General features: G+C 42.9%; 1 protein-coding gene across 2 annotated transcripts in view; it reads left to right on the forward strand.

Annotated features, from left to right (window-relative positions):
* Positions 1–23,465, forward strand: part of Erich3 (glutamate rich 3) — a 117,183-nt gene extending 93,718 nt beyond the window's left edge. Inside the window, exons 12-13 of one of the 2 annotated variants that reach the window (XM_037207246.1) lie at positions 13,287–13,409; positions 18,635–23,465. In XM_037207246.1, coding sequence (XP_037063141.1) covers positions 13,287–13,409; positions 18,635–20,850 — 2,339 coding nt within the window. In that variant the 3' untranslated portion in view covers positions 20,851–23,465. The remainder of the gene's footprint in view (positions 1–13,286; positions 13,410–18,634) is intronic. The other variant, XM_028882937.2, reaches the window with a different exon arrangement.
* The last annotated feature ends 1,162 nt before the right edge of the window (positions 23,466–24,627 follow it).

A 24,627-nucleotide genomic window follows, 5' to 3' on the forward strand; every position in this document is an offset into this window, starting at 1 on the left:
CTTCCCTCAGACTTCTGCTCCCCAGTCTCTTCAAAGTCTTGCCTCCCTGCTCCTGTCTAACAAATGCACATGGGTACACACACAGATGCCTCATGCCAAGGCTCTTTATCACGTGTGTAATGGTGTGTTTGCAATACAAGGTGGCACTCGTAGGAGATTTGAAGCATCAGGATATGGCATTTTAAGCAGGGGATACTATTCAGTGTCTAAACATTTCAAACAAATTAAGAAGTCATGAATCACTTGACAATGGGCATAGCAATAGGAAGCAACCAAAGTAGAGCTTACAGAAAATAAATTATTCATCCTGTAATAATATGTATCAAAATCAATGAAAAAAAGGGAAAGTGATTTGAAATATTTGAAGCATAGATTTTTTTAGCTATATTTATGGAAGTAAATAATTTTTTGGAAAGTAGGATTTCAATAAAATGGACTGTAATATGCTGATGAATAAAATAACAGAGATTGTGAACACATCAGTAGATTTCATCCCTCATATTTTAGAAATGATAAGTATATTTGTTTATTTTGTCAAATACATTGGGAAACATATTGTACTTGATAACTCCAATTTCACAGACACTTTAATAGTATTTTTATTAATATAGGTTTGATGCTAGAAGGCAAGGGATGAGACTTTTATCTTTGTTAAGCTTTAATACATAACTTTAATTGTTAATGTTTATTTTTTCATTAATATCTACATAAATACACATGGGACAACATCTATAAACTAGAGAAAAGTAGTGTAAAATTACTCATGCATTTATTACATGAAAAATCACTTTTACTGTTTGGTCAGTCTTTCAATTTTCAAGCTGACATTTTACAGTTAATTGTAAATTTATAAAGCTTTTGTAAAGCATGATCTGCCTCATGCTTTAATATGACCCTACAAACACTCCTGTGTGGCCTTAAAGAGCATCCTTAATGTCCATGTATTCCATCCTGGGGTTTCCTCAGAAGCTAACCACTTCCTTACTGCTGGATGTTTATATTTTTCCATTTTCATCATGATACATTTTTTATTCTAATTATGATTAGCAGTACTTTAGTGTTTGATTACCTAACTTATTTCAAATTCACAAGCATTTCTTCAAGATAGGTTATAAAAATTATAATTACTGTGTCAAAAGTTACATATTTTTGTGGGCCTTGATAGTCTTTTTTCTCACTCACAAACAATTGGCTCAAAAGTTTAATATTACAGGGAAAAGGACAGGGTGCCAGTAAAAGCTTACACTGTCTAGCTTCCTATCTTCCTCATATATGTAGTCATGACTAAACAATCATGATTCTAGACATTTTATGGAGATATATTTACAGATTCTGAACATAAAATAATGGAAGAGTAGTGTTTTCTGTTTGTTACAATTTAAAAGACATATAGAAGTAATTTCTGGTGTGTGTGTGTGTGTGTGTGTGTGTGTGTGTGTGTGTGTGTGTGTGACAGAGAGAGACAGGCAGAGACAGAGACTGAGAGAGGAGAGAAGCTGGGACTGAACCCAGGCCTTTAAACCTGCTAGTCAAGTGCTTTGCCAATGACATGTATCTTTATTATTACACATAAAAATACAGAATGATATTACAATATTATACAAATATCATTCTGTATTTTTATGTGTAAATTAAGAATTATCAGCTTGTATAATTTAAACTTAAGTAAGGGTATATAACTAAAATAAAATATGATTTGTTGTTATGTGCACAGGGTAAAGCAGATCTGAATGACAGCAGACAAATCTGAGCTGAGCTGAGGTCTAATTACAAAGTCTGAGTGAATGTGGACTTAATCAGTTGTCTGTTTCAGTAGATTCCTTCTGCTGCTGTATGTGGAAGTAGTCAGCTGTCTGTTCTAGTAGATTCCTTCTGCCACAGTGCATTCGACATATGCTTTGTATCAAACACTGTTCTTTGTGTGAATATAACAAAGTCCTTGACTATACGAAGTTTGTGATCAGGAAGGGAATACATTTAATAAATGGATAATAAGCATGGTGGGTTACCTGGCACGAGAATAAGGAGGCAGAAGGATTGTTTAGTGGGTGCCTTTGGAGGGCTGGCTTCTCTGCTGATGGTCCATTTGAGCAGAGACATGAGGAAAGGACAGAGGTCAGCCACTCTGTCACCTGCCGGAGATCTAAGGGACAGCTAGGAGCCACAGCCCTGTGCTGGGGAGGAGCTGCTAACAGAGTCTGGGAAGGAGGCTAGTAGAATAGAGTAGGGTAGAATGGAGGGCAGAGAGGAATGAGGAGGGGAAGAGGGATAGGGAAAGGGGAGGAAAGGGGAGGGGAGGCAGATTTACAGACCACTGTGAAGTCCTTACTCTGCCATGGGAAGTATTTCCTTTGGAAGTTTCAGTGTGGACAGATGACATGATCTGGAAGTCTGAGAAATATGACTCTGGCCACTTTAGGGAGGATAGAATCTATCCTTGAACAGCCGTGGTCCCGAGCTTGTACCTAATTCTAGCTTGTGTGGGCCATGCTTTAATGTCACAGGTAACACCCGGACATCTTCTCTGTTAAGGCAGACGAGGTTAGCTGTGAGTCTGTCACGGTGAGTTGTGGAGAAGAGAATTGATAGTCTGCAAAGAATAATCAAGGCACAGAGATACTCTCCAAGGTGACTGTGGGCTTAGAATGAACTTGAATATGTCTTTACTCTGTTTTCATGGATTGGAATTTCAGACACAACCATTGGCATATTTGCCTCTGCGCCGGGGCAGCTCAGCGTTCTTAGCATGTTAAGATGGGGCCAGCTCATTTTGTTTCCGCTCTAGCAGAGGAGAAGGGATGGACTGGCTGTCCTTGAGGAAACAGACTGAGAACATAAAAGATGGTGTGGGCTACAAGCTGAGGCACTCGCATTTTGAGATCTGAAATTGTGGAAGAGAGAAGTGATCATGAGAACTAAAGTCAGCATGAGACGGACAGAGTAATACTTAGGGTTTGTGGCTTCAATGGTGTTATCAGTTTGTGTATTAGGCATCTAACTTCGCACTGACCAAATTCCTCCTCAAACCCTGTTGGCTACAAAATACTTGCCACTTCACAAAAGAAAACAAACAAAATCCCTAAAACCCCCACACTGCACAGTAAGTGGAAGCTCTTGAATGAATTCCTGTTTACTTTCTGTTTCTCTATAGATTTTTCTCTTTTTATCTGAGCTGGGTGTTAATGAATGCAGAAAAATTTATTTTAAAAAAATCACAAAAGTAAACATGGCCTCCTGGATTTGTGTGTAGTTGGCAAAATTACATCCCTTATTGCATCGTCATTCTAAATATCTCTTAGAATCTAAGTTTATGATAAGGAGTCTAATGGAAACTCCTAACTTACTCATTTAAACCATATGGTCAGACGGTGCTTTGAAATGATTGAAACTGTTTTTATTTATTAAGTATTTATGACTCAGGCATCCATATGTGTTCTGTTTGTATTCTACTTACGAGAGCCTGAGTTTTGGCATCTCATGGTCTGGTTTATTTCCACCAGTGTTCGGCTTTTTGCAGTGTGCCTCTAGTTTCTCCACTGGCTTCATGGCAGGTGCTAAGATTTGAAGAGGAGGCTAATCGGAAAAACTCTGGAAACGCCAGTGCAATTGGCAATATGAGCTTTGGTGCTCTGTGTTTCCTCCCTTGGTCCTGTTTGAAGTCAGAAATACCATAAAGGATCACACTTGGAAGGTTTTAATTTTTCTCTTGAGTCATGGGCATCTTCACAATCCAGCTGTCACACAAGCCCAGAATTTGTTACATGCATGTGAGAGGGAAAAAAAAAAGCTCCCTGGAGTTGATGTCCCATGAGAAAGAGGAAGGAACTCAGCAGAAACGTGAGAAGAACCGATTCTCTAAGAACATCAACTCTCAGTGGTGTTAGAGCTGTGGGGAAATCAGAACCCTTCACAACGGCCCTGGAAGAGCAAGCGTCTGAGCGAGGTTGGAGCCTCTAGAGCAGGACGCCAGCACATGGGGTGGCCTCTCTGCCAAGAGGGCCAGAGCCTTGTCTCGTCTTCCTTTCCATGTAGCTCTTGGGTCCCTGATTTAGAATTTATAGCTACTTATCTCAACGCATCTGAGAAGGAGGCAGTTATGCAGTTGCTATGGGAAGTTAAAGGCATTCAGGAAGCTCCCACACTCTTAAATGAAAACACACAAATAACACTCATTTTTGTATAAATAAAACTGTCATTCTTTCCCAGTAGATAATGATGTAAAAGACATCAATATGATTTAGAAGGCTGGCTCACTAGTGCTCACATGCCCTTTCCCTAAGAGCACAGAATATGAGTTTTGGAGTCTGGATTCTATGATAACGGTGATACAAAGTTAGTAATCATTTGGACAGTATAATATGCTCTCATAATGGATGAGAAACTTAAAGGAAGTTCTCAAACAGTTCTTATATCAAAGAAAAATTTTATTCCTTAATTATTGATCATGGTATTAGAACAAGAAAATGCTATTTTAAAGATGATATATTGCAAACTATATCCTCGTATAATTTTCCACTCAAGCAATAGTGAAAAATTGCTAAGTAATACATAACAGATATAAAAAAAAAACTATAACACTACTTCCAGGAGTGTGTGAGAATGGAAAATACAGTGTGTCTTGACAATAAAAATTTGGGATAAGTAAGAAATCACTCTATGGAAGTAAAAATTAAATAAAGGGTGCTGGAAAACTTACCAGGTTACATTCTCAATTTTATGTAGTGTGCCTCTAAATCATGGAGATGATAATTTGGAACTCAAAAAAGTTATAGAAGCTAGTACCAAGTAATTAGAAATTCTTTAGAGTATTAGCAACAGCAATGAATCAGTAATCACTCTAGCAAAGGAAACTGGAGAAAGCTTTGCCTTGTATGTTTAACAGAGTTGATATTTTTTAACAAGGAAACAGTTCTTAACAACAACAACAACAAAAATCTAAAAAACCAATAGGACAAACCCAGTCACCATGTAGCAGGAAATTCACAATTCATTAAACAATGGTTGTAACTCCTTACTACATAAATTAGACATTAGTCATATAAATTTTGCATATGTGGTGTGTATGTGTGTGTGGGGGTGGTGGTGGTAGGGATCTAGCCCTGGTTCTGGAACATGCTAGGCATGTATTCTATCACTGAACTACATTCTCAGCCTGAATCTTTATTTGAAGCTTCTATATCAGTTATTCTCAACCTGTGGGTTGTGACCCCTTGGTGTTAAATGATCCTTTCAAAGGGGTAGAGTATTGGTGAAATTATTAAGGCCACTCCACATAGTCAAAAGGGAGGTTTATTTTGTGGGGTAACTTACAAGTGAAGGGATAGGTAACAGGGTCTGGGAAAGGTGTAGCACAGTCCGGCGGTGTTCTCTGGAGAACTCTCCTCGGTCTACCTCCAGCATCCTGGGTCCAGGAACCAAGAGAGCTGGCCCATCAGGATCTCAGGTCTTCAGGGTCCTCCCTTGGCCCCACCTTGTAGGCGTGACAGTTACCAAAGCCTCATTGGGAGTTGGAACTTCCAGATCAAAGCTGGAATGGCTACCCACTACATCCAAGTATCAGACATCATATATATCAGATATTTACATTACGATTCATAACAGTAGCAAAATTACAGTTATGAAGTAGCAATGAAAATAATTTTGTGTGTGGGGGGTCATCACAACATGAGGAACTGTGTTAAAGGGTCACATCATCAGGAAGGTTGAGAACCACTGCTCTGTAGGCACTGAAAGACCCTCTTTACCTATTGAGTGGAGAAAAAGAATATGTTGCCAACTTGACAAAGAGACGTGAGAAGCTCTCCAGAGTAAATGTACGAACCTCTCAGGATTCACTGAAGTATCAGTTAGCAGCTCAGAGTCCCAGAACTATGGGTGGTGCTCGTTTTCTTCTTACTTTTCTATCTTTTCTATCTTTAGATGGTGGCTTTTTTTTTTTTTTTTCCGGAATGCAAAAGCAAGGTTTAATCGTGGATATCCAAAAGCAATACAAGCCTAGGCAGGGACTTCGTCCAATGCATCCAACGCAGTGGAGGCTGGAGGAAGCGTCCACCTGTCTGCAAGCTCAGTTTTTAAAGGGAAAAGTCACAAGGTTACATCATTTAGGGGTGCTAGTACGGGTACAATTCTGATTGGCTCGCTTCTAGGGACTTCTAGAAATTACTTCTAAGGGAGTGGTTGCCCGCCACCATTTCTCATTGGCTGCCCTCAGGTGGAGGCATTTCTGTGATCAGTTACCCTGGAAACCAAGGAGAGGACATTCCATAGTCTGGCAGGCATTACCTCGTGACTATCTTGTGGCTCTGTACTTTTACACTTCCTGGTTTCTGGAATCTGAACTGACTGGTCTCAGTAACTTCTGGCCTGTTCCAGTAACTTATGGCCTGTAGCTAAAAGAAGCAGTCTTAGGCCTTTAGTTTTGGGGTGAAAGCATTTTGGTCTTATTTCTAAGATGGCTCATTTTGGTCTCACATTTCCCCCTTCTCATGTGCCTAATGGAACCCAATCATGGGTTTTGGACAGTTAGTTCCTAAGTATCCCTCTCTAATAATGGCCATGTATAATTAGCCATCTTGTCTCTATGCCAGGGAGTTTTCTTTTGACCCAGCATTTCAGCCTTTTCTGAACAGGGATCATGGGTGACGTTCTCTTCTGGAACTGCTTCGAGCTGGCATTGGGGCGCCGATATCAGGGGCCCCAAAAGGCTGAAAAGCTAGTCAAAGACTGGGCAAGGGGACATTTGTCAGAAGCATGTAGCTGCCTGACCCCATAGGGACAGGGAAGAACCATGTTAGCTGGGCTGGTCCACGTCAGCTTTTAGCAAGTCTGGAGCTCACAGTCATCTTGAGCAGTGGAGTCAGCAACTGAAACCTGGAGGTGACTGCCAGCCAAATGGAAATCTGTTGAGACAAATTTAAACTAGGAACAGAAGTTAAAATTTATGAACTTATTTGGAACCCTTAGGTCCATACCCTTAGTAATGGGAAAAGCAGTAGTCCCAAGACCAGGAGAGAGGAAAAATACCATCTTTGGGAATACTTATCTGGGGTCCTTTTGACCTCTGCGAAGTGGGTCTAGGTTTTTATGGCTCTTTTGATCCTTTGAGGCCTACTTACAAAATGACATAAAAGTTTTAGATACATTAGTATTACCAATCTGTACTGAAATCCATATTGTAGACAAAGCAGGTAATGGGTATCTTGTAGAACAGCAGAAGTGGACTCATACCTTTGAGTCCCAACAAGTTACATTTAAATATGACATCTAAAACAAATCCAAAATATTGAGCTTGTAACTGAACAGTAAGTAGTCATTGCTCTACCAGCTCATCAGGACTCCTAAATGTTAAGCTCTGAACCATAGAACAGTAGAGTAATCTGAAACTTATCTCATTTTGGACTCATATCTGAACCTCTATGACTTACTTAAACTTTTATATCTTAGAACATTTTCCTAAAAGTAAGCTAACAAGAAAGCTATAGCCTTGCATGAGGATCTGGTTGATGCTGCCATGCTGACAAAGTTAGAGCTAGCCTGGCCATCAGTACTGTCAGAGATCTGAGAAGGATAAACTATATCTGAGTGCAGACCAAGAAGCTTCCAATCCTATAAATTACAGGGACCAAACCCTACCCAGGTCTCCACAGCGTTGGAGGCACCAGTCAGAACAGCATCAATCTTCTTCCGCCATCAGGTCCATAAGGCAGAGTATTTTTCCTGTGGAATAGGGACATGGAAGACTGACCTTGGTCATGCAAAAGGGTGCAATCAATTCCAGTGTCCTACTGCTTGTCCACAGTCTGGGCTGGGTCCTGGCGGCAGGCGTTGCACTGGGGCATCTTGCCCTGTGGTCAGCGTTGTCATATTTCAGGCAGAGACGTTGTGGTGCCTCGTACGTAATCTTCTTTGGAGACCTTGGGTCACTGCTAGGATCTGGAAGCCTGTCTGATATAGTAAGCTTTTAGATCAACATTTAAATGCCATATTCTGCAGATCTCTGAAGTATGAGGGCTGTCCAGGTATATCTGAATAGACAAACTTTGTTTCTAATTACTTGTTTCAAGCTCAACCCTAAAAACATATGCAAGAGACTGAGTAAATGAGTAAACTTACATGAGTACTTACTTACCCTGACTACAATTAAAAAACTTGATTACTTATGACTGACTATTTATGTTCTCTAACAATCTACAAAAGTAGCCTAAAAGCAATGCTTTTAAGTTGAAGCTCTTCTAGCATCAAATACAGGTTCAGTAAAGAAACCAAAACAAAATATCATTATACAACATTCTTAAACCTGAACGTACCTTGGGTAAGAAGAAACATTTTTTTAAGCCATTGGTTTTTAACTATAAAAACTGTTCTTAAAAGACTGATATCTCTCAAATGTCTTCCACCACTGCAACTAGACTCTTTTTGGAACTCTAGTCCTGTCATACATTTGCAAACCTCAGCTGTTTCCTATGATTCCTTTATGTTGCAAAGTTTGGCTGCCAGAGCAAGGTATATTCCTGTGAATAAAAGCATTGATGTGCAGCTTTAATATTAATCAAATAAACATATGTTGCCATCTATTTAAATTCTCTAGAAACTTGCTGTTGAACACTTGGTAAAGACATAAGTATTAGGTGTTAACCCGAGTAGATCTTTATAACCTTAGTAAAAGATGGCTGCCAGCCACATGGCTGCCCATGAGGTCACCAGCCAAGATGGAGGGAGCCACGTGGTTGCTGTTTAAAGCTCATTTTTCTAAACAATAATTACTTGCACACATACACACAGTTGGATCCAAGTTACACACATACAAACATACAGTTTTTCAAGTCACATGCCTGTATACATACACACATAAGCAGTTTGCAGAATCATTCAAATTCAGTAAGAAACCATAACAAACAGTTTACATCACATCCCCTCTGACCTTCTACGACCTTCCATGTACCCTCAGTCCGTTCCTTTGATCCCTCAGACATTTACTCCAGACAAATTGCGCTTTTTTCTTTTCCTTTAAAACAGAAACTCTTACCAAAGTCTTTCTTGTGATTTCCCTCAGTACTCTAGAATATATTGTAAAGTTACAATATTTTAAACAAGAACAGAAATACATGCATATACCATAACAAGAATAACTCTCAATTTGCATCAGCACTGTACCGCAGACAAGAAACTGTTGGTGACATTCCATTCTTGGAGCCAGACCTTGATCAGGTTTTAGCCTCAGGGCAGGTCTTGGGAGCCCCACCCAACAGCATGGAAGAGAATGGGGAAAGTGTGCACCATGGAGACAAAAGATTGCTGTTAACCTCAGACCCTCAAGTACACGAGAACGGCAGACTGAAAGTGACTCCACGCCCTGGCTGGGCCCACAGACCTGTAGGTCACTCCTCAGCTGTGACCCTGGAGGGGCAGTTAGTTCTCCACCAGCCCCACACTAAGCTCCTTGAGGCTCCTGCTGGCTCCCGCCAGCTCTGCCCCATGTCCACACAGGAGCCCAGCCAGAACCTGCCGGCCATATCTGGGCCCCACAGTGCTCACAGCCCACTCTAGCACAAAGCCATGCCTAGTTCTCACGCAACCAAGCCTCTGCTCCACAGCTTTTTGAGCGAGCTGGGGCCCCGAACCCGCTGCATCTAGGCCCCGTGATGCTCACGGCCGCCTAGCCCTCTCAGCGGCGCCCTGGGTCCCCAAAGTATCAGCAAGCTTTCTGCTGCCTGCTGCCTGTGCTCTGGTCAGAGAGAGCAAGGAAGCAATGTTAGGTTAGTCTGTGCCAGTTCAACCACCAAAGGGATCTCCATCCCTTCGGCTGGCAATCCGGCCCACAAGTCCCAATACATACACAAGCTCAGGCATAAAACACTCACACATGTGGCCACAGTTCTCACACATTTATACATTTATGAAGGTATAACAAATAACACTGACGAACAAGATAGGCAGACAAAAAGGAAGAACAAGGGCCCTACAGATGGTCCAGGCAGACGAGAGTCCGGAGAGGGAGCCTCGATAATGCCAAAGACCTACGGATGGGACAGGGACAATTCAACAGAGTCTCCCGATCCCCAGATGGATCCAAACAGACGGACCCCTCATGGGCATCTCCCGATCCCCAGACGGATCCAAACAGACGGACCCCTCACGGGCATCCTAACAGACGGACCCCTCTCGGGCGTCCTATGACGGGGGGACCTGTAAGGACCCCCGCGTCCTGATGAGGGGTTGGAACGTCTTCCAACTCCTCCAGGTCACCTTACAGGCGCGTCCGCCAAGGTGAGCCTGTCAGATTCAACCGCCGGCTTCGGATAAGAAAATGAAAGTAAAAGGAAAGCAAAGACAAGAAAATTGAGCGCTCTTACCGATCGATGCAGATGAACCTCCGGAGCTCTTAGGTGTCCCGGCGGGGGGTCTCTGGGGATCCCGGAGAGCCCCCAAATGTTGTGCCCAGATCGTGACCCCCAGAGAGACCACCAAAGACGAGCATGCCGGAATGCAAAAGCAAGGTTTAATCGTGGATATCCAAAAGCAATACAAGCCTAGGCAGGGACTTCGTCCAATGCATCCAACGCAGTGGAGGCTGGAGGAAGCCTAGATGGTGGCTTTATACCATTTTTATCTTTAGGGAAGTATGGCAAGTGTTACTGGAAAATGCATTTGTTTTAATAGAAAACTGACATTGGAATACAGAGTTGCTGTAGTATTTTGAACACTATTATGAGGTTCCCTACATCATTGGAGTGGTTTTCTAAGAAATTTTGTATATGAAACTATCCATTTGTCGAGAATCCTGGGAGAACTGACAATTCCTGTGGCCTTTCGTGTTCACCTTTACAGAGGGCTAATGGACAGGGTGAAGGGTACATGGAAGAAACGAAGTGGCTGGCCACACGGTTGACACAGCCCTCTTTCTCTACGGGTGGAAAGCAGTAGCGGGTAGACATGGCCGAGTTCTTGCTTTCAACTTTCAGCATCAGAAGGACATCTGAGGAAACTGGCTTAGTGAGTCCTTCTCTGGGCAAAGATCTGCTGCGTCCTCAGCACTTTGGCTAGAATCTCATTCTTGCTGAACTGTGACTGGCCACTCCTGACTCCAGGGACCTCCATCCGCTCTGTAGCCACTTCCTCCAGGGCGAAGCGGCAGACGGGCCAGGTGGTGGCCACAGCCCTGACTCACTAAGGCAGCTTCGCCTTGATCTGGAGTGAGTCATCATGGTCGGATTAATGCATGGCTGCTTAGTCGAGTGTTTCTCCAGTGGCTGCTGTTTAACTGTTGTTTATTATTATCATTGTAAGCCACATTTAAAATTTTTTTTTGGTTAACATTCAGTGCAATGATTTAGTTATGATAGTCATACCCATAGATAACACATGCTTTTTTCTGGTTCACCCACAGACCTCTCTTCCTCTACATTCCCCTCTTCTTACTGGTCCCTTTCTTCCTCACACTGTCGTCCTCTCATGCCATACCTCTCCCATGACCCCATCTCTTCAGCCTTTCCCAACCCTGAGGCCCCTTCCTTGTACCCCAAGTCACCGTTCACTTTCCTATCGACACACGTATGTGGGTTTGCATCTAGATCCCACATATGAGAGAAAGGACATGTGGTATTTATCTGTTGGAGTTCTGCTTGTTTTAGTTAAGGCCTCGTTTCCTTGCAGTATTTGGCACTTAGGGCAAACCCAGATGTCTGCTGGGACTGCAGAAATGTTGCTGAGTCAATCTCCATCCCCTGCCCTAGCATCCTGGTGATTGCCATTGCTCAGTCAACCAAACTGTTTTATTCACATCCCCAAACCATTGCTTATTTAAACGTTAAATATACCGCATTATGATGACATCATTATAATAGACAAAATGATAGGTGAGTTCCGTGTCCTCCATTCATAATTTCCTACACTGACTCAGTAACACATCCAACTGTAACGGAGTTGTCATGAGGTGATGTCATCTCCAAACTCTAGTGTTGTAAGTAAATGTTTCAGTTTGTGCATTGGATAAATGAAGAAACATGATGTTCACACAAAACAGTAAACAACGTATCTGAGCTAGATGATGGTCCTCTTTGTTTCCATGTTTGTCTCCATATTTACCATTTCCCCCACTGAGGTCCACCTGTAGAGATCACAGTATTTCTTCCCAAACCACTGGTTACTTCTCAGAAATTTATTTTAAACTAGCCAATAATTAGAGATGGCGTTATGATGGTTCTTCTCAAAGTATAGTCCTTGGATTAGCTTGTATCAGAATGTCAGAAGGTGAGGAAGAAGAGGTAAAGACTGGGAAGAAGTGTGGAAGCAGAGGGGGAGACAGGAGACTGCTCTACTGTGTCTTCACTCCTGAAGGCAGACCTCAGTCTCACGTTATTGATGGAACTTCTGTTGACTACAGGGTAATGTGTAGCTGTAGCATTATGAAGTTAGACACAGACCATCAGACATCGGGCAGTGAGGAAGAAGGAGTTGTCAGACAAAAAGACAAGTGTAATTGACTTTACAGTTTACCTCAGCTTGGACATCACCGATTAAACATGTAAAATACCTGATATCACCCCCACCGTGCAGCAGTAGTTACTACTGTTAGGTACACAGGCCCTTGCTGGTACAGGGAAGCTCCCGTGCTCTGTATACATTACTTCGTTTAATCCTCTTGATACACTTGAGTCCTTATCTCTTTTGACAGATAGGTAAACTGAGGAAACAGCATGGAAGATAGGACCTGAACCTGGACCTCTGTGCCTCTGAGGTCTTTGGTAGTAGGCAGCATTTTACAACAGGAATTTGTGTGAGGGTGTATCCTGTCAAACTGATAGGAGTTCTGTGACAGCTTCTGTGCATATGGTCACTGAGGTCAAATCATTAAATCTACTAATGGACGAATCACTCAGGGTGAGTTAGCATGAGTAGCTTATGTAAAAGAGCAGTAATGATTGGTGTCATAGAAGGAAGAACACACATTTCTAGAGAGCGAAAGGCTACTGGGCTGCTTCTCCAGTCACCCATCCATCGCATGTGCACTCGGCAGCTGTCGCTGATTCTGGCTGTTGACCTATTTTAGTGGAAATGTTTCTTTGCATGAGTCTCCTCACTTTGTGATTGACTATGGTGTGCTGTGTTTTCCTTTCAAAAATCATCGCTTGGAAGTTGTTTAATCTTTATATATTTTTAGAAGCAAGTCACATTTTAGTGTGAATTTGTTTAAATTAAATTCACCCCTCCTTACTTGAATGATGTGAAATACTGATGTCCCATGGCCCGTCTTATGCTTTTTGATGTTTTATATGCTCTCCAATCAGTTGGACAGGTAACAGGTGAAGCCCAATCACCTGAACACTACCGCTCCCACACGGCAGCTGGACTTAGCACCACAGAGGACGGGATGACACCCACGAGAAAACTGGAGGTCAGCCTGGGCGGAGGTAAGGGTGAAGAGCTGAAGTGAAGTCCTCCACAAATGCTGCTGTCTCTGTCTTTCATCTTCTAGTCCTTGTTTGAGCCTTTAGTCCATTGTTTTTAATTTAATTCTCATGTAATGAATATGGGATACGATGGCAGGAAGTGACCCAGAGGCCTGAAGGGGAGCTTTAAAATCGATATTAGCCATAAATGCTGTGGGTTTTTTTTTTTTTTTTTTTTTTTTTTTTTTTTTTTTTTTTTGGTGTGGCCAAATGGTGGTGGCAATCTCTTTTAATTCCAGTACTAGGGAGGCAGAGGCAGGTGGATCTCTGTGAGCCAGCCTGGTCTACAGAGTGAGTTCCAGGACAGTCTCCAAAGCTACACAGAGAAACCCTGTCTTGAAAAACCAAAAATAAATAAATAAATAAATAAATAAATAAATAAATAAATAAATAAAACATTGATGTTTAAGATAAAAAACTAAACAAAATATACAAATAAAACAACAACAATAACAAAAACCTGGTGCTAATTTTCAGATTGGTCATATTACTTCAAGCTAACTGACCAAGCAGGTGAATTTACCTTTGCTGACAGAGTAAGAGACATCAAGAGCCCCAGCACACCATGTTTTACAATGACTCATGTAAACTCAGCCCTTTTCATAATTAGGAAAGAATTTACTGTTGCCAGTGTATAATCATCTTCAGGACTGCCAGAGAAACATCGAATCAGTGAATATGACTCACATACATCTGGTCAGTGTCCCATGTCTGTAATGCGGGCTTCCTCTTGTGAACGCTGTTTTAAGACTGTTTTGATTTGAATGTGTGTGAGTGTGTGAGTGTGTGTGAGTACTCATTTTGCTCATCACTTTACCCCATCTCTGGTGTTAAGTAAGACTTATCAAGCTCTATCAGACAGCTTCATGGATGTTGTAGACGGCATAGGAGAGACTCCTTTCTTCTTTGGGCAGCATGAATAGGGTCAGGGGACATTTGGAGAAGCAGTGAGTAGAGTCACAGGAGAGAAATGCTGAACTTTTGCAGTAGACTTTTCTTTAGAGAGACTCTGGTGAACCTCCCAAACACATGCTGTAGCTGTTCTTGAGGTCAGACTCCAGTAACAAAGTCTAGTGCATTGTAAGCAGTGGGACAAGAGTAGGAAGTCAGGGGCTCTTTCAGCACACGCAGTGATGACGATCCACACAGCCACACATCGATGGCTGCAAGAATTCTGCCAGTCAAACATGGCTGCTACCACATTATGGATAAAAAGATGAAAGCTCAGAGGGGTGCCATTTCCTACGTTCATATAACTGGTAAACATAAGAGGGCCATGCGCACCAGGCCTGTCTGACCCCAGGCACATGCTCATTGCACGGGATGTAGTGCCCTTGTTCATGAATACTGCACACTTGCTTTAGTAAAACACTTCCCCAAAGCTCATGAGGCTGCCATAAAAAAATACACCTTTTACGTACTGCTACTTCTGAGAAAGGCTTCAATCACTGATTCTCCCTTGTTTTGGGAATGTCCTGTTTGACTTCTCTGTGCTGTGTTCATGTCACAGCTCTGCTGGGTGTCATTAGCACATTCTCTCCTAGAATTTGAACAGTATATTATTACATGATGACTAGGCAATTTTATTCCCCTGTTTTCGTGAATGCTCTTTAATTAATCCATAAATTTAGAGGCCAGGTTAGAAAAACAGATGTCTTTATTGAAGTGTTTTCCACAACTGACTTCTTAATAACATTTTCGTGCAGGAATCTGAACAGCAACACATAAGAAGCATGAAACTGACATCCAGCACTATTTCTCATTGTCCCAACATAGCTGTGTTCTAAGTCAGTCAGTCATTGTGAAGTAGAAATGGGCTGCATCTTTTTTCAGGTGAATTTGCTACATGTCATCTGAGCAGATAGTTTGGCTCTACATTGCCCTTCCAGAGCTCTTAAGTACAATTTTGGAAATTGCAAATTGATGCCCACAAAAAGACCTATAAAAGTCAACCTTAGCCTCACGGATAGACCTGGATTATTAAAATTTTACTTTTTGATTGAAGACAACAGAAATCATCTTCTAAATACATGTTTTAAGGGGAATGTCATGCCAGCTCTTATCACCTATTGCCCAAATAGTCTGTGGCACTACTTGGCAAGAGACTGAGGTGGACAACAAAGGGCATGTTTGAAAATGTAGTGGAGCCCTAACATTGTAGGGTATATAGAGGGGAAGGGGAAAGCTAAGAACAGAGTTTTGGTTTCTTTTAGATTGTCACTGACAGTAATAGGTAAAATAGTTAACCAAAAGTGCAAGCAAGCCTCTGTCCAGAGGGTAAAGGCACATATTGCCAAACCTGGTGACCTGAGTTCCATCCCTGGAATCCACGCAGTGGAGGGAGAGAACTGGCTATGAAAAGTTGTCCTCTGACCTCCACGTGTTCACTGTGATAGGCAAGTGACCACATCCCTCAATACAATAAATAAATGCCAAAATATTTTGAGAATGCAACTGAGCGAAGGAAATGAGGAAGATTTACTTGGTTATTGCTTAACTTTACATGATAAACTGGTAGAATAATTTATTACAATTCATAGAGTCTACAAATGTATCCTTTTGTGTGTAAGTATATGCGAGTCTGTCTTAGTTACTTTTATAATGCTGTGACAAAACACCATGGCCAAGTATTAGTCAGGGTTCCCTAAGTAACAGAATTCATAGAAAGCATTTCTCTCTATATATATATAGAAAAGGGATTTATTAGAATGATTTACAGGCTGTGGTCTAGCTAATCCAACACTGGCTGCCTATGAACAGAATGTCCAAGAATCCAGTAGTTGTTCAGTCTACAGGTCTCACCTGTTCTTTAGTATGTGCCAGAATCCCAAAGAAGTAGGCTCTAATGCCACTGAAGGAATGAACTTGCTAGCAAAGGTGAGAACAAACAAGGAGAGAAAGAGAGAGAGAGAGAGAGAGAGAGAGAGAGAGAGAGAGAGAGAGAGAGAGAGAGAGTCCATTGTCTTTTAATTTTGCCTCAGCCAAATTTTTAGGGCATGGGCAAAATGTAGCCACAGTTTTTGCTAATATATCACAAGAGTGGTCTCTAGCTCAGCTGCTAATATTGTTCCAACCTGGCCCACATACCTCTTAGTCCAAATGTCTTCCATGTTCCTACTAGGCTGGCCTATTGAGTTCCATTTACAGCATCCAACCACTTTCCTAGTCCAAAATCCCTAAGTCTCCCGCACTTCTCCCAAAACCAGCTTTGTCACAGCAATAACCTACTCCCTGTTACTTAGTCACTTTTCATTTGCTGTGCAAGAGACAACCTGGCTAAGGTAACTTATAAAAGAAAGCATTTACCAAGGCTGTTATTTCAGATGGTTAGAGTCCATGATGGCAGATCACAGGCAGGGTGGCAAGAACAGCTGAGACCTCACATCTTGATCCGTAAGTAAGAGGCAGAGAGAGTGAACACTGAGAATAGTGTGAATCCTTTGAAATCTCCAATCCTGTCCTCCAGTGACACACCTCTTTAACAAGGCTACACCTTCTAATCCTTCCCAAGCAATTCCAATAAGTAGTCAAACCATATGACCAAGTATTCAAATATAGGAGCTTTTGGGATTCATTCTCATTCAAACTACCATAATGTCCATGTTGGTGAGTGTGGGTGCCTATATGTGTGCTTGAGTGCCCATGTGCATATGTAGGTCAGAGGTCATCTTTGCTTGTCATTCATAATGCATTTCTCACCCTGTTTTACTTGCTGTTGTTGTTGTTTGTTTTATTTTGAGACAGGATCTCTTATTGAACCTGGAGCTCACCCAGTAAGCAAGGTTGACTGGCCATCAATTCCAGGGATTCACCTATCCCCTGATTCCTAGCACTAGTTTACAGGCATGAACTACCACACCTGAGATTTTTTTTTCTTCTTATCATGGAGTCTGGAGATGGAACTCAAGTCCTTGTAGGACACAGCATGCCTCACTGACTAAGCTATATTCCTAGCCTTGACTTTTATAAATGAAAAATATTAGAGTACTTGGGCTGGAGAGATGCCTCAGTGGGTAAAGACACTTCCTATGCAGAGTCTTGTGACCGGGTTCCACCCCTGGAACCCACGTGAGGGCAGAAAGGGAGAACGGATTCCATAGGGTTGTCCTGTGACCTCCTCGGGTGCTGTTGTGAAATGCATGCGCCAGACAGAAACACAATCATAAATAAAATAAAAATACTTAATAAAACATTAAAGTAATAAACACTATTGAGGTAGTATTTCTGAAGTTCCTACCACTCTGAGTAGAAGCCTTCAGCTGGGAAATCTAAAGAATTTTTGGGTATTTGTTGTCACATGCTTTCACATATTCTGCATGAATCATTCAGAAGGATGCAGGTCTTGGTAAATACTGAGAACTTCAGTGGCCTTTCAAAGACATAGCAAACCTCACAACCCAGATTTTCCAGAGTCTTGTATCAGAACTTGTGAAATACTTCCACAGTGTAGTAGGAGTGTTGTTTATGCTGGACACTATCCCACACCAGAAGGTCCTGTCTCGCTCTGTGATCCTATTTTGCCAAAGGCAATCAGTTTCTGAGCATAGATGGCATGCAAGCTGACATGGAATACAAATTGCTGTCTTTAGTGAATACCATACCTCAGCGATAAATATTTTTGATGACCGAATCTAATCAGGGTAACTTTCATGCTTTGGGAATGGTATATGACATGATTGTCACCTCTAGAGCCAGGCCATGTGGCTAAAAGGCCACTGAACTAGACACACTCTTGATGTTGTAGGTAACGATGAGTTTTAAGAGAAATAAATACTTTTCTGTTGTAAAATTTTTTTCAAATCTTAGTATTTGAAATGAAACTAGTGTGTGCATGTGTGTTACACGTCAGATAATTTATTGATTGTAAAATATAAGAGCATTGAGGAGTGTTGTGTTTACTCATTTCAACACACCCACCGTTCAACTTTTATATTAGCATGCCCATTAAAGTTGAAAGCATTTCTTTTCATAATGAAAGAAGGGCATTTTCCAAACATGGTCCATGCTAGTTAACAACATTGTATCAGCTGAAGGGAGGTTTGCATATAACTTCAGTGTCCCCTGGATGACATATGGAGTCTCATAAATATCCCACAAGATTCCATATTGTATTTTCTGCTTTACAAACTTTGATCAAAGTCACCTTGTTTCTCATTTTATTTTTATGGGGCCAAATGGAAATTCAGTGGTGGAGGAAAGAGCAGCCATCAGCTCAAATGAGCAACCCGAGCAAGCTGCACAAGAGGTGTGCCCGCCGGAGAAGGAAACAGCCATGGAGGAAGATGAATGTTCCCAGTCTGAGGATGCTGACACCAATGCAGGACCGAGGGAGAAAGCAGGAATGGAGGAAGACGAAGCCCACCATCCCCAGGATGCTGACATGGACATGGGGCTGAGGGAGAAAGCAGGGATTGCAGAGGTCCCCTTAGGGAAGAAGAGCCCTACAGAAGAGCAGCCAGCATTATCAGAGCAGTCTACAGAGAAAGGGGAGCGCCCGCCGAGCACAGCTGGTGAGGCAGAGACAGGCACAGAAGGCCGTGGCGGGTCTGGAGAGGAGCAGTTAAACCCCACAGGAAAAACAGCAGTGGGCGGCTCAGCGGCGTTTCTAAATGTGGAGCAAGCACTGGACAGTCAGAGGACGGTGGACCCCGACAGGCAGCGCTTGCTGCAGACAGTGATGGAGAAAGGAAGGGCAGTTTCTGGAAGGGAGCCAGTTTTGGAGAGGGCAGTGCTCACAGAGAGCTCAGAGTTCAGCTCAGAGACTCCTGGGGAATCAGCAGTTCTGAAAGAATCAGGGACTCCTGAAGTGGAGGAGGCACAGAGCCAGGCAGGCTCCCCAGGACCAGATGGGAACCAAGGCAGGGAGGGAGCTCTCACAGAGCTAGAGGACAAGGGGCCCGTGGAGGACGCAGCACCAGAGAGAGAAGATGGTTCGGAAGAGGCAATCCTTGGAGGGGAGAAAGCAGCTACGGAGAGGAAGGGGGTTCTAGAAGCACAAGCACCCTCGAGCTCCTCAGCAGGAGAAGCAGGGGCAAGCCCCAGAGAGGCAGTCCAGGGCCACTCTGAGAAACTCTGTAAGGCAGACACACCAAGGGAGGGAGCTGTGGCTGACACAGAATCTGTCCTGGAACAGGATCCCACAGCCGTGCTCCCGGGGGAGTTCACTGCAGCTGGAGACAGGAGGAAAGTTGAGAGGCCCCCAACACCTCCGAGAGAAACTGGATCTGAAAGAGAAGAGGGGACAGGGGTCAAGGTGGTGAAGACAGAAGAGAAGTTAGAGGAGCAGAAAGCTGAAGGGGCAGAGGAGGGCACAGTGGAGGGAGTGAGGTCTGTGGAAGACGCCCGTGCATCCCCCAACAAGATGGAGGTTGATGCTGAGGGTGTAAGTCCCACAGAGGCAACCGAGTTGAGTGAGGACACAAGGCTTCTAGAAGAGTCACCCAAAGAAAGAACCATTGCCTTGTTTGAAGCAAAACTTCAATTTGGGAAGTTACTGGAAGATAATGAAGCCACAGCCACAGAGCACAGAGGAGGAGGAGAAGAGCTGCCAGAGCACAGAGGAGGAGGAGAAGAGCTGCCAGGCCCCGAGAGTGAGGCTCCATTGCAGCAGGGGAGGTTGCCCAGCGCCCCTGGACCTGAGCCAGCAGGCAAAGCTCAGGGGCCTGAGAGTGTGTTCACAGCCAGAGGCCGAGAGCAGACTGCCAAGGAGCTGGGCAGCCTCGAGGGACCAGAGAGACCGAATGAAGAAGAAGGGCCTTTGCAAATGCAGAGAAGGGACATCGTGATGACGTGTGGACATCTTCCCGCGGAAAAGCTCACTGTAACAGAGCTGTTCAGCGGAGAGACTGAGGGCGAGAAGACACAGGAAGAGGGGGGTGGGGACAGAAAGCACCCTCCAGGGACAGCGGCTGACAGCCTGGCAGGGCAGGACTGGGCCACGGGAGGAGGCACGGTCAAAGATGAGGAGGATCCACATGGAAGAGGAGTTGAAGAAACAGTTGCAGAGCACGGGGAGGGGCGGGCAGAGTCAATGTCCACTTCTGGGGACAGTGTGACCTCCTCCTTTGCAGATGTCCAGAAGGAAACCTGGAACGGAGCAGGCCAGGCTCCAGGAGAAACAGCAGCCGAGGACAGTGTGGCAGCTGAGGACATGACATCCAGGACAGAGAAGGTGGCCATGGTAGAGGGAGTGGCATCAGCAGAGGCTGGGGAGGTCACACAGGAACAGAAGCCTCCTGAAGTGCAGGGCTCAGAGCCAGGGGAAGCGAAGGCCTCTCAGCATGCAGGTATGGCTGTGGAGGAGACAGGGACTAGGAGGCAGGATGAGGAGCACCAGTCAGAAGCAGCTGAGGAGTTCAGAGGACCAGTGCCTCAAGGAGAGACAGAGCTTAGCAGTTCCTAGAGGCAGCACTTCCCAGGAAGCTGAATTTTTCTGGAACCCCAGAGAAATTGCAAAGAGAAAGTTCCCTTGATCACAATGGAGTACATATGTGTAATATGATGCCTAAATACCTAAGTTTTGAATAGTGGAAGTGAACATCAAAATATATTTATTTTACATATTCTGTTGTTTCCAAGACACCATCAGGTCATTAGGGCCTAATTTCTATTATTTTGAATGATTTTTACCCATAGTGCTATCTTTTTTCCCCCAGCATATTATGGGAAAAGACTGATACAGGCACCTCACCAGTACTTTAGATTTTCCTTTAACTCGCTGTTGGCCTTCTTTGGTCTTGATCTGTAGGTGCTGGTCAGTAGGTTAGTAACCATGGTGAAATAGCTCAGGTAGATTTGCTCTCACGGGAACTGTGGTCCCAAACAGAGAATGGGGGGTATTGAACATTCTACACAGCTATATTTAAATCAAAGTGATAATTTTTTAAATATTTGGCTTTTACCAAAGATTACCAGAAGGCGATCCCTGATTACTTGAATTTGTTTAAATCACTTTTTATTTGCAGTTAAATATTAGTCCCAGTTTCATGCATGGAATTGTGTCTTAATCACCTGGTCTTCAGAATGAGCTGCTCGGCCTCTTCCATGTCCACTTAAAACTGAAGATTGCCCCAAGCCTTTCCAAGTCCTTCCAGGAAAAGGATTCCATGGTGTGGAAATTCACTCTCTCTTGGAAACGTTAATTATTCCTATTTATACCTGGTGTGTGTGTGTGTGTGTGTGTGTGTGTGTGTGTGTGTGTGTGTGTGTAAAGTGCGAACCTTCCTGAAAGTGCCCTTTGCTTGTGTGTCTTTGTGTCCCATTTTCTCTGGTAGACTGGCAAAGTATGACTTTCAGCATTTTGTCATTGGGAGCATTATTTATCAGATTTCTCAAATGCAAAAAACAAAAAAAAAGTACTTAGTCTAGGTAACTCTGAGAAGTGTGGTTGTAATGGGAAAACTTGCTTCATCACACATACCCTGGTCCATCACAGGCACTCTGGGAAGACATGGTCCATCACAGGCACTCTGTGAAGACATGGTCCATCACACACACACTCTGGGAAGACATGGTCCATCACACACACTTTGGGAAGACATGGTCCATCACACACACTCTGGGAAGACCTGGTTCATCACACACACTCTGGGAAGACATGGTCCATCATACACACTATGGGAAGACATAGTTCATCACACACACTCTGGGAAGACATGGTCCATCATACATACCCTGTACCTGATGTCATCCTAAAGATCTGCAGCCTGTGTTCCTTCCAGGGTTCTGTTCTGAGTGACCCCACAATATGTTAGCAATCATAATCACTCTTCAGATGGTGCCCATATACAGTTTCCTAGTTGGATACTAGCATATTGTGAGGGTCTAAGTTTTCTTGAAGACATCCACACACTATGCCCCAAAGGTCACATGATTGGTGGTCTTTCTACAAGTGAGGAGATGAGAGTTTTTCCCAGGCAGCAATTCCCCAGCAGGAGGAGAATCAACCTTTCATGGGGGACTTTCACGACTGAATTCTTTCCCCATAACAAAGCTTCAGATATACTTGGTCTTAAATGAACCTATGCATAAATATTTAATTTTTTCTTGATTCTACTATGTAGCCAAAGTTGAGAACCTTTCCCCCAGTCATCAGACAGTCATGCTGTCTGCCATCTGCTCTGTGTTGCTATTGTCAAGGTGTCCTGTTGTTACAGATGGTTTTAATTTTGATGATTGTTCAGGAGCTTTTTGATAATCAATGATGTACCAGAGTAGACATATTGGAACAGAGAGTGGACGGATCATTTTATCACGGACATTATCACCTACAGCTTGCCACCTGCCCTCTTCTCATAATTAGAAACTGCAGAGGGTGTTGGGGCAGGAGTGTGGTGGTGGGAGGGGCAGAAACTGCTGCTTTACCAAACCTTGGAGGTGATTGATTCTAAAGTGTACCAAAGCCTGAACACTGCTCAGATGGATCACTAGTAACACTGAGGCCTCATTGTGGTTAAAAAACAGATTGCAGGAATACTGTCAAGTTCATCTTGGTCTCCTTGTCTTTTGTGACAAAGCATACAGCATGTGTGGTCATTCTAAAGGAGATGGTAATCACCATAAAAGTGATGGATCCACCCTTCAGCTCATTTCAGTATGATTGTATGGGGTGTATTTGGGACTTGCCTCTCAGTCAGCTGAATCTGACAGCAGGCTCCCTGCCCTGTGCTCTGTTCTATGGCTGGATCTCATCTCCTCCACATCCAGATCCACAGCATTACTGTGACCGATATAGGACTTCACCCAGCATTATCCGCCATGCTACAGAGCACTTTGAGCACAAGAACTGATGAGAAAGATTTTACAAACTTGTTAATCATGTTGAAAAATGAGGTTTGTACAATGTGCTAAATGGAAATTGCTTTGGATTATTTTTATATTTAACACCTTCCATCGGCCCAGTCTGTAGCACAATTCTACAATCTGCATGTGGATTTAACTGGGAAATTCAGTGTTGTGATGTTTTGATTGAGTGAATTTTATCTTTGTAAATATTACAACAATAAAATTATGTTTAGTGAAACTGGTTTTTCTATAGTTTCTTCATCATTAAAAAATAAATAATACATTTACAGGCATGAGAGGAGAGTTTTCTTGGGAAAGAAGATTAGACTTTTAAGATGCTTTGTGTTATTTTCTTGCAAAACTCAAATGATATGCGCAGACAAAAGAGCCATAGCCTTAGTGGGCTCTACTTTTAAGTGTGTCTGTAGACTGCCTGCATTCATCTGCATCTTCTGTATCCCTGGGGTAATGCCAGAGAGGAGAATTCTTCCCATCACTTCATTGACAAGTGCACATGGAAGTTCAGTGTGAGGTGCCTGTCTGAATCCACAGTCAATCTCAGGCCATCTAACGTCTACCTTAGACTAGCTTTGAAAACACTATACATTATATCTAGGAAGATTCTAGACTAGTGTACAAATTCAAATCTCCCTGTGTTTCTGGTGAAGGAGGAAACATTTTACTAACACATCTTCTAATAGTAAGATAGAATCGTGTTTCCACTCAGTGTTCAGCAGAGAACAAAGAGGCTGACTTGATTCAGATGCCAAGGAAACTTAGGAGGAGTTTGGTTTTGTGACTGAATTGTGAGGAAAGCCTTTCCCATCACTTTATAAACTTCCACAAGGTAAATTTACAGCATAGGTGAGTTCTCTACCCCCCTTATGATCAATAATTTGCCACAGTTCTTGCCCTTGGAAAATGATTGTTTGAACAAAGAAGAGAAAAATCTCAAAGGAATTTATTTAGTGGGTGAAGTATTTGAACAGGCTCAAGGACAGCCCAAGAGACGCTGCTTATGACCTTGGGTAATATTTCCTCCAATCCTTCTCTACACTCAATTTTGACATAAAAAAGAAGAAATTCCTTGTCACCGTGGTTTACAGAAGAGGGGCATGAGAATGGGGATAAATAAAGCTGGGACTCCAAACTAACCTTCAAAAACTACTCTAACTAATCTTTCCTTGGTTTTTTCTTTTGTTCAATTTTCTTTCTTCCTATACACCCAATGACAGGAAAACTATGCCCTCCATAATAGCTGGAGATTCATCTTAAGAGATGAAAGTATGGGGTAGTTGATAATCACATGACTTTGATAATTCCCTCCAGATTGCTCAGACTCTTTAGCCATCTGTGTGATCCTTATACTAATTTAGAATGTGGCTGTATACCCATT

Source organism: Peromyscus leucopus, chromosome 6 (genome assembly GCF_004664715.2).
Source record: "Peromyscus leucopus breed LL Stock chromosome 6, UCI_PerLeu_2.1, whole genome shotgun sequence".
NCBI classification, from domain to species: domain Eukaryota; kingdom Metazoa; phylum Chordata; class Mammalia; order Rodentia; family Cricetidae; genus Peromyscus; species Peromyscus leucopus.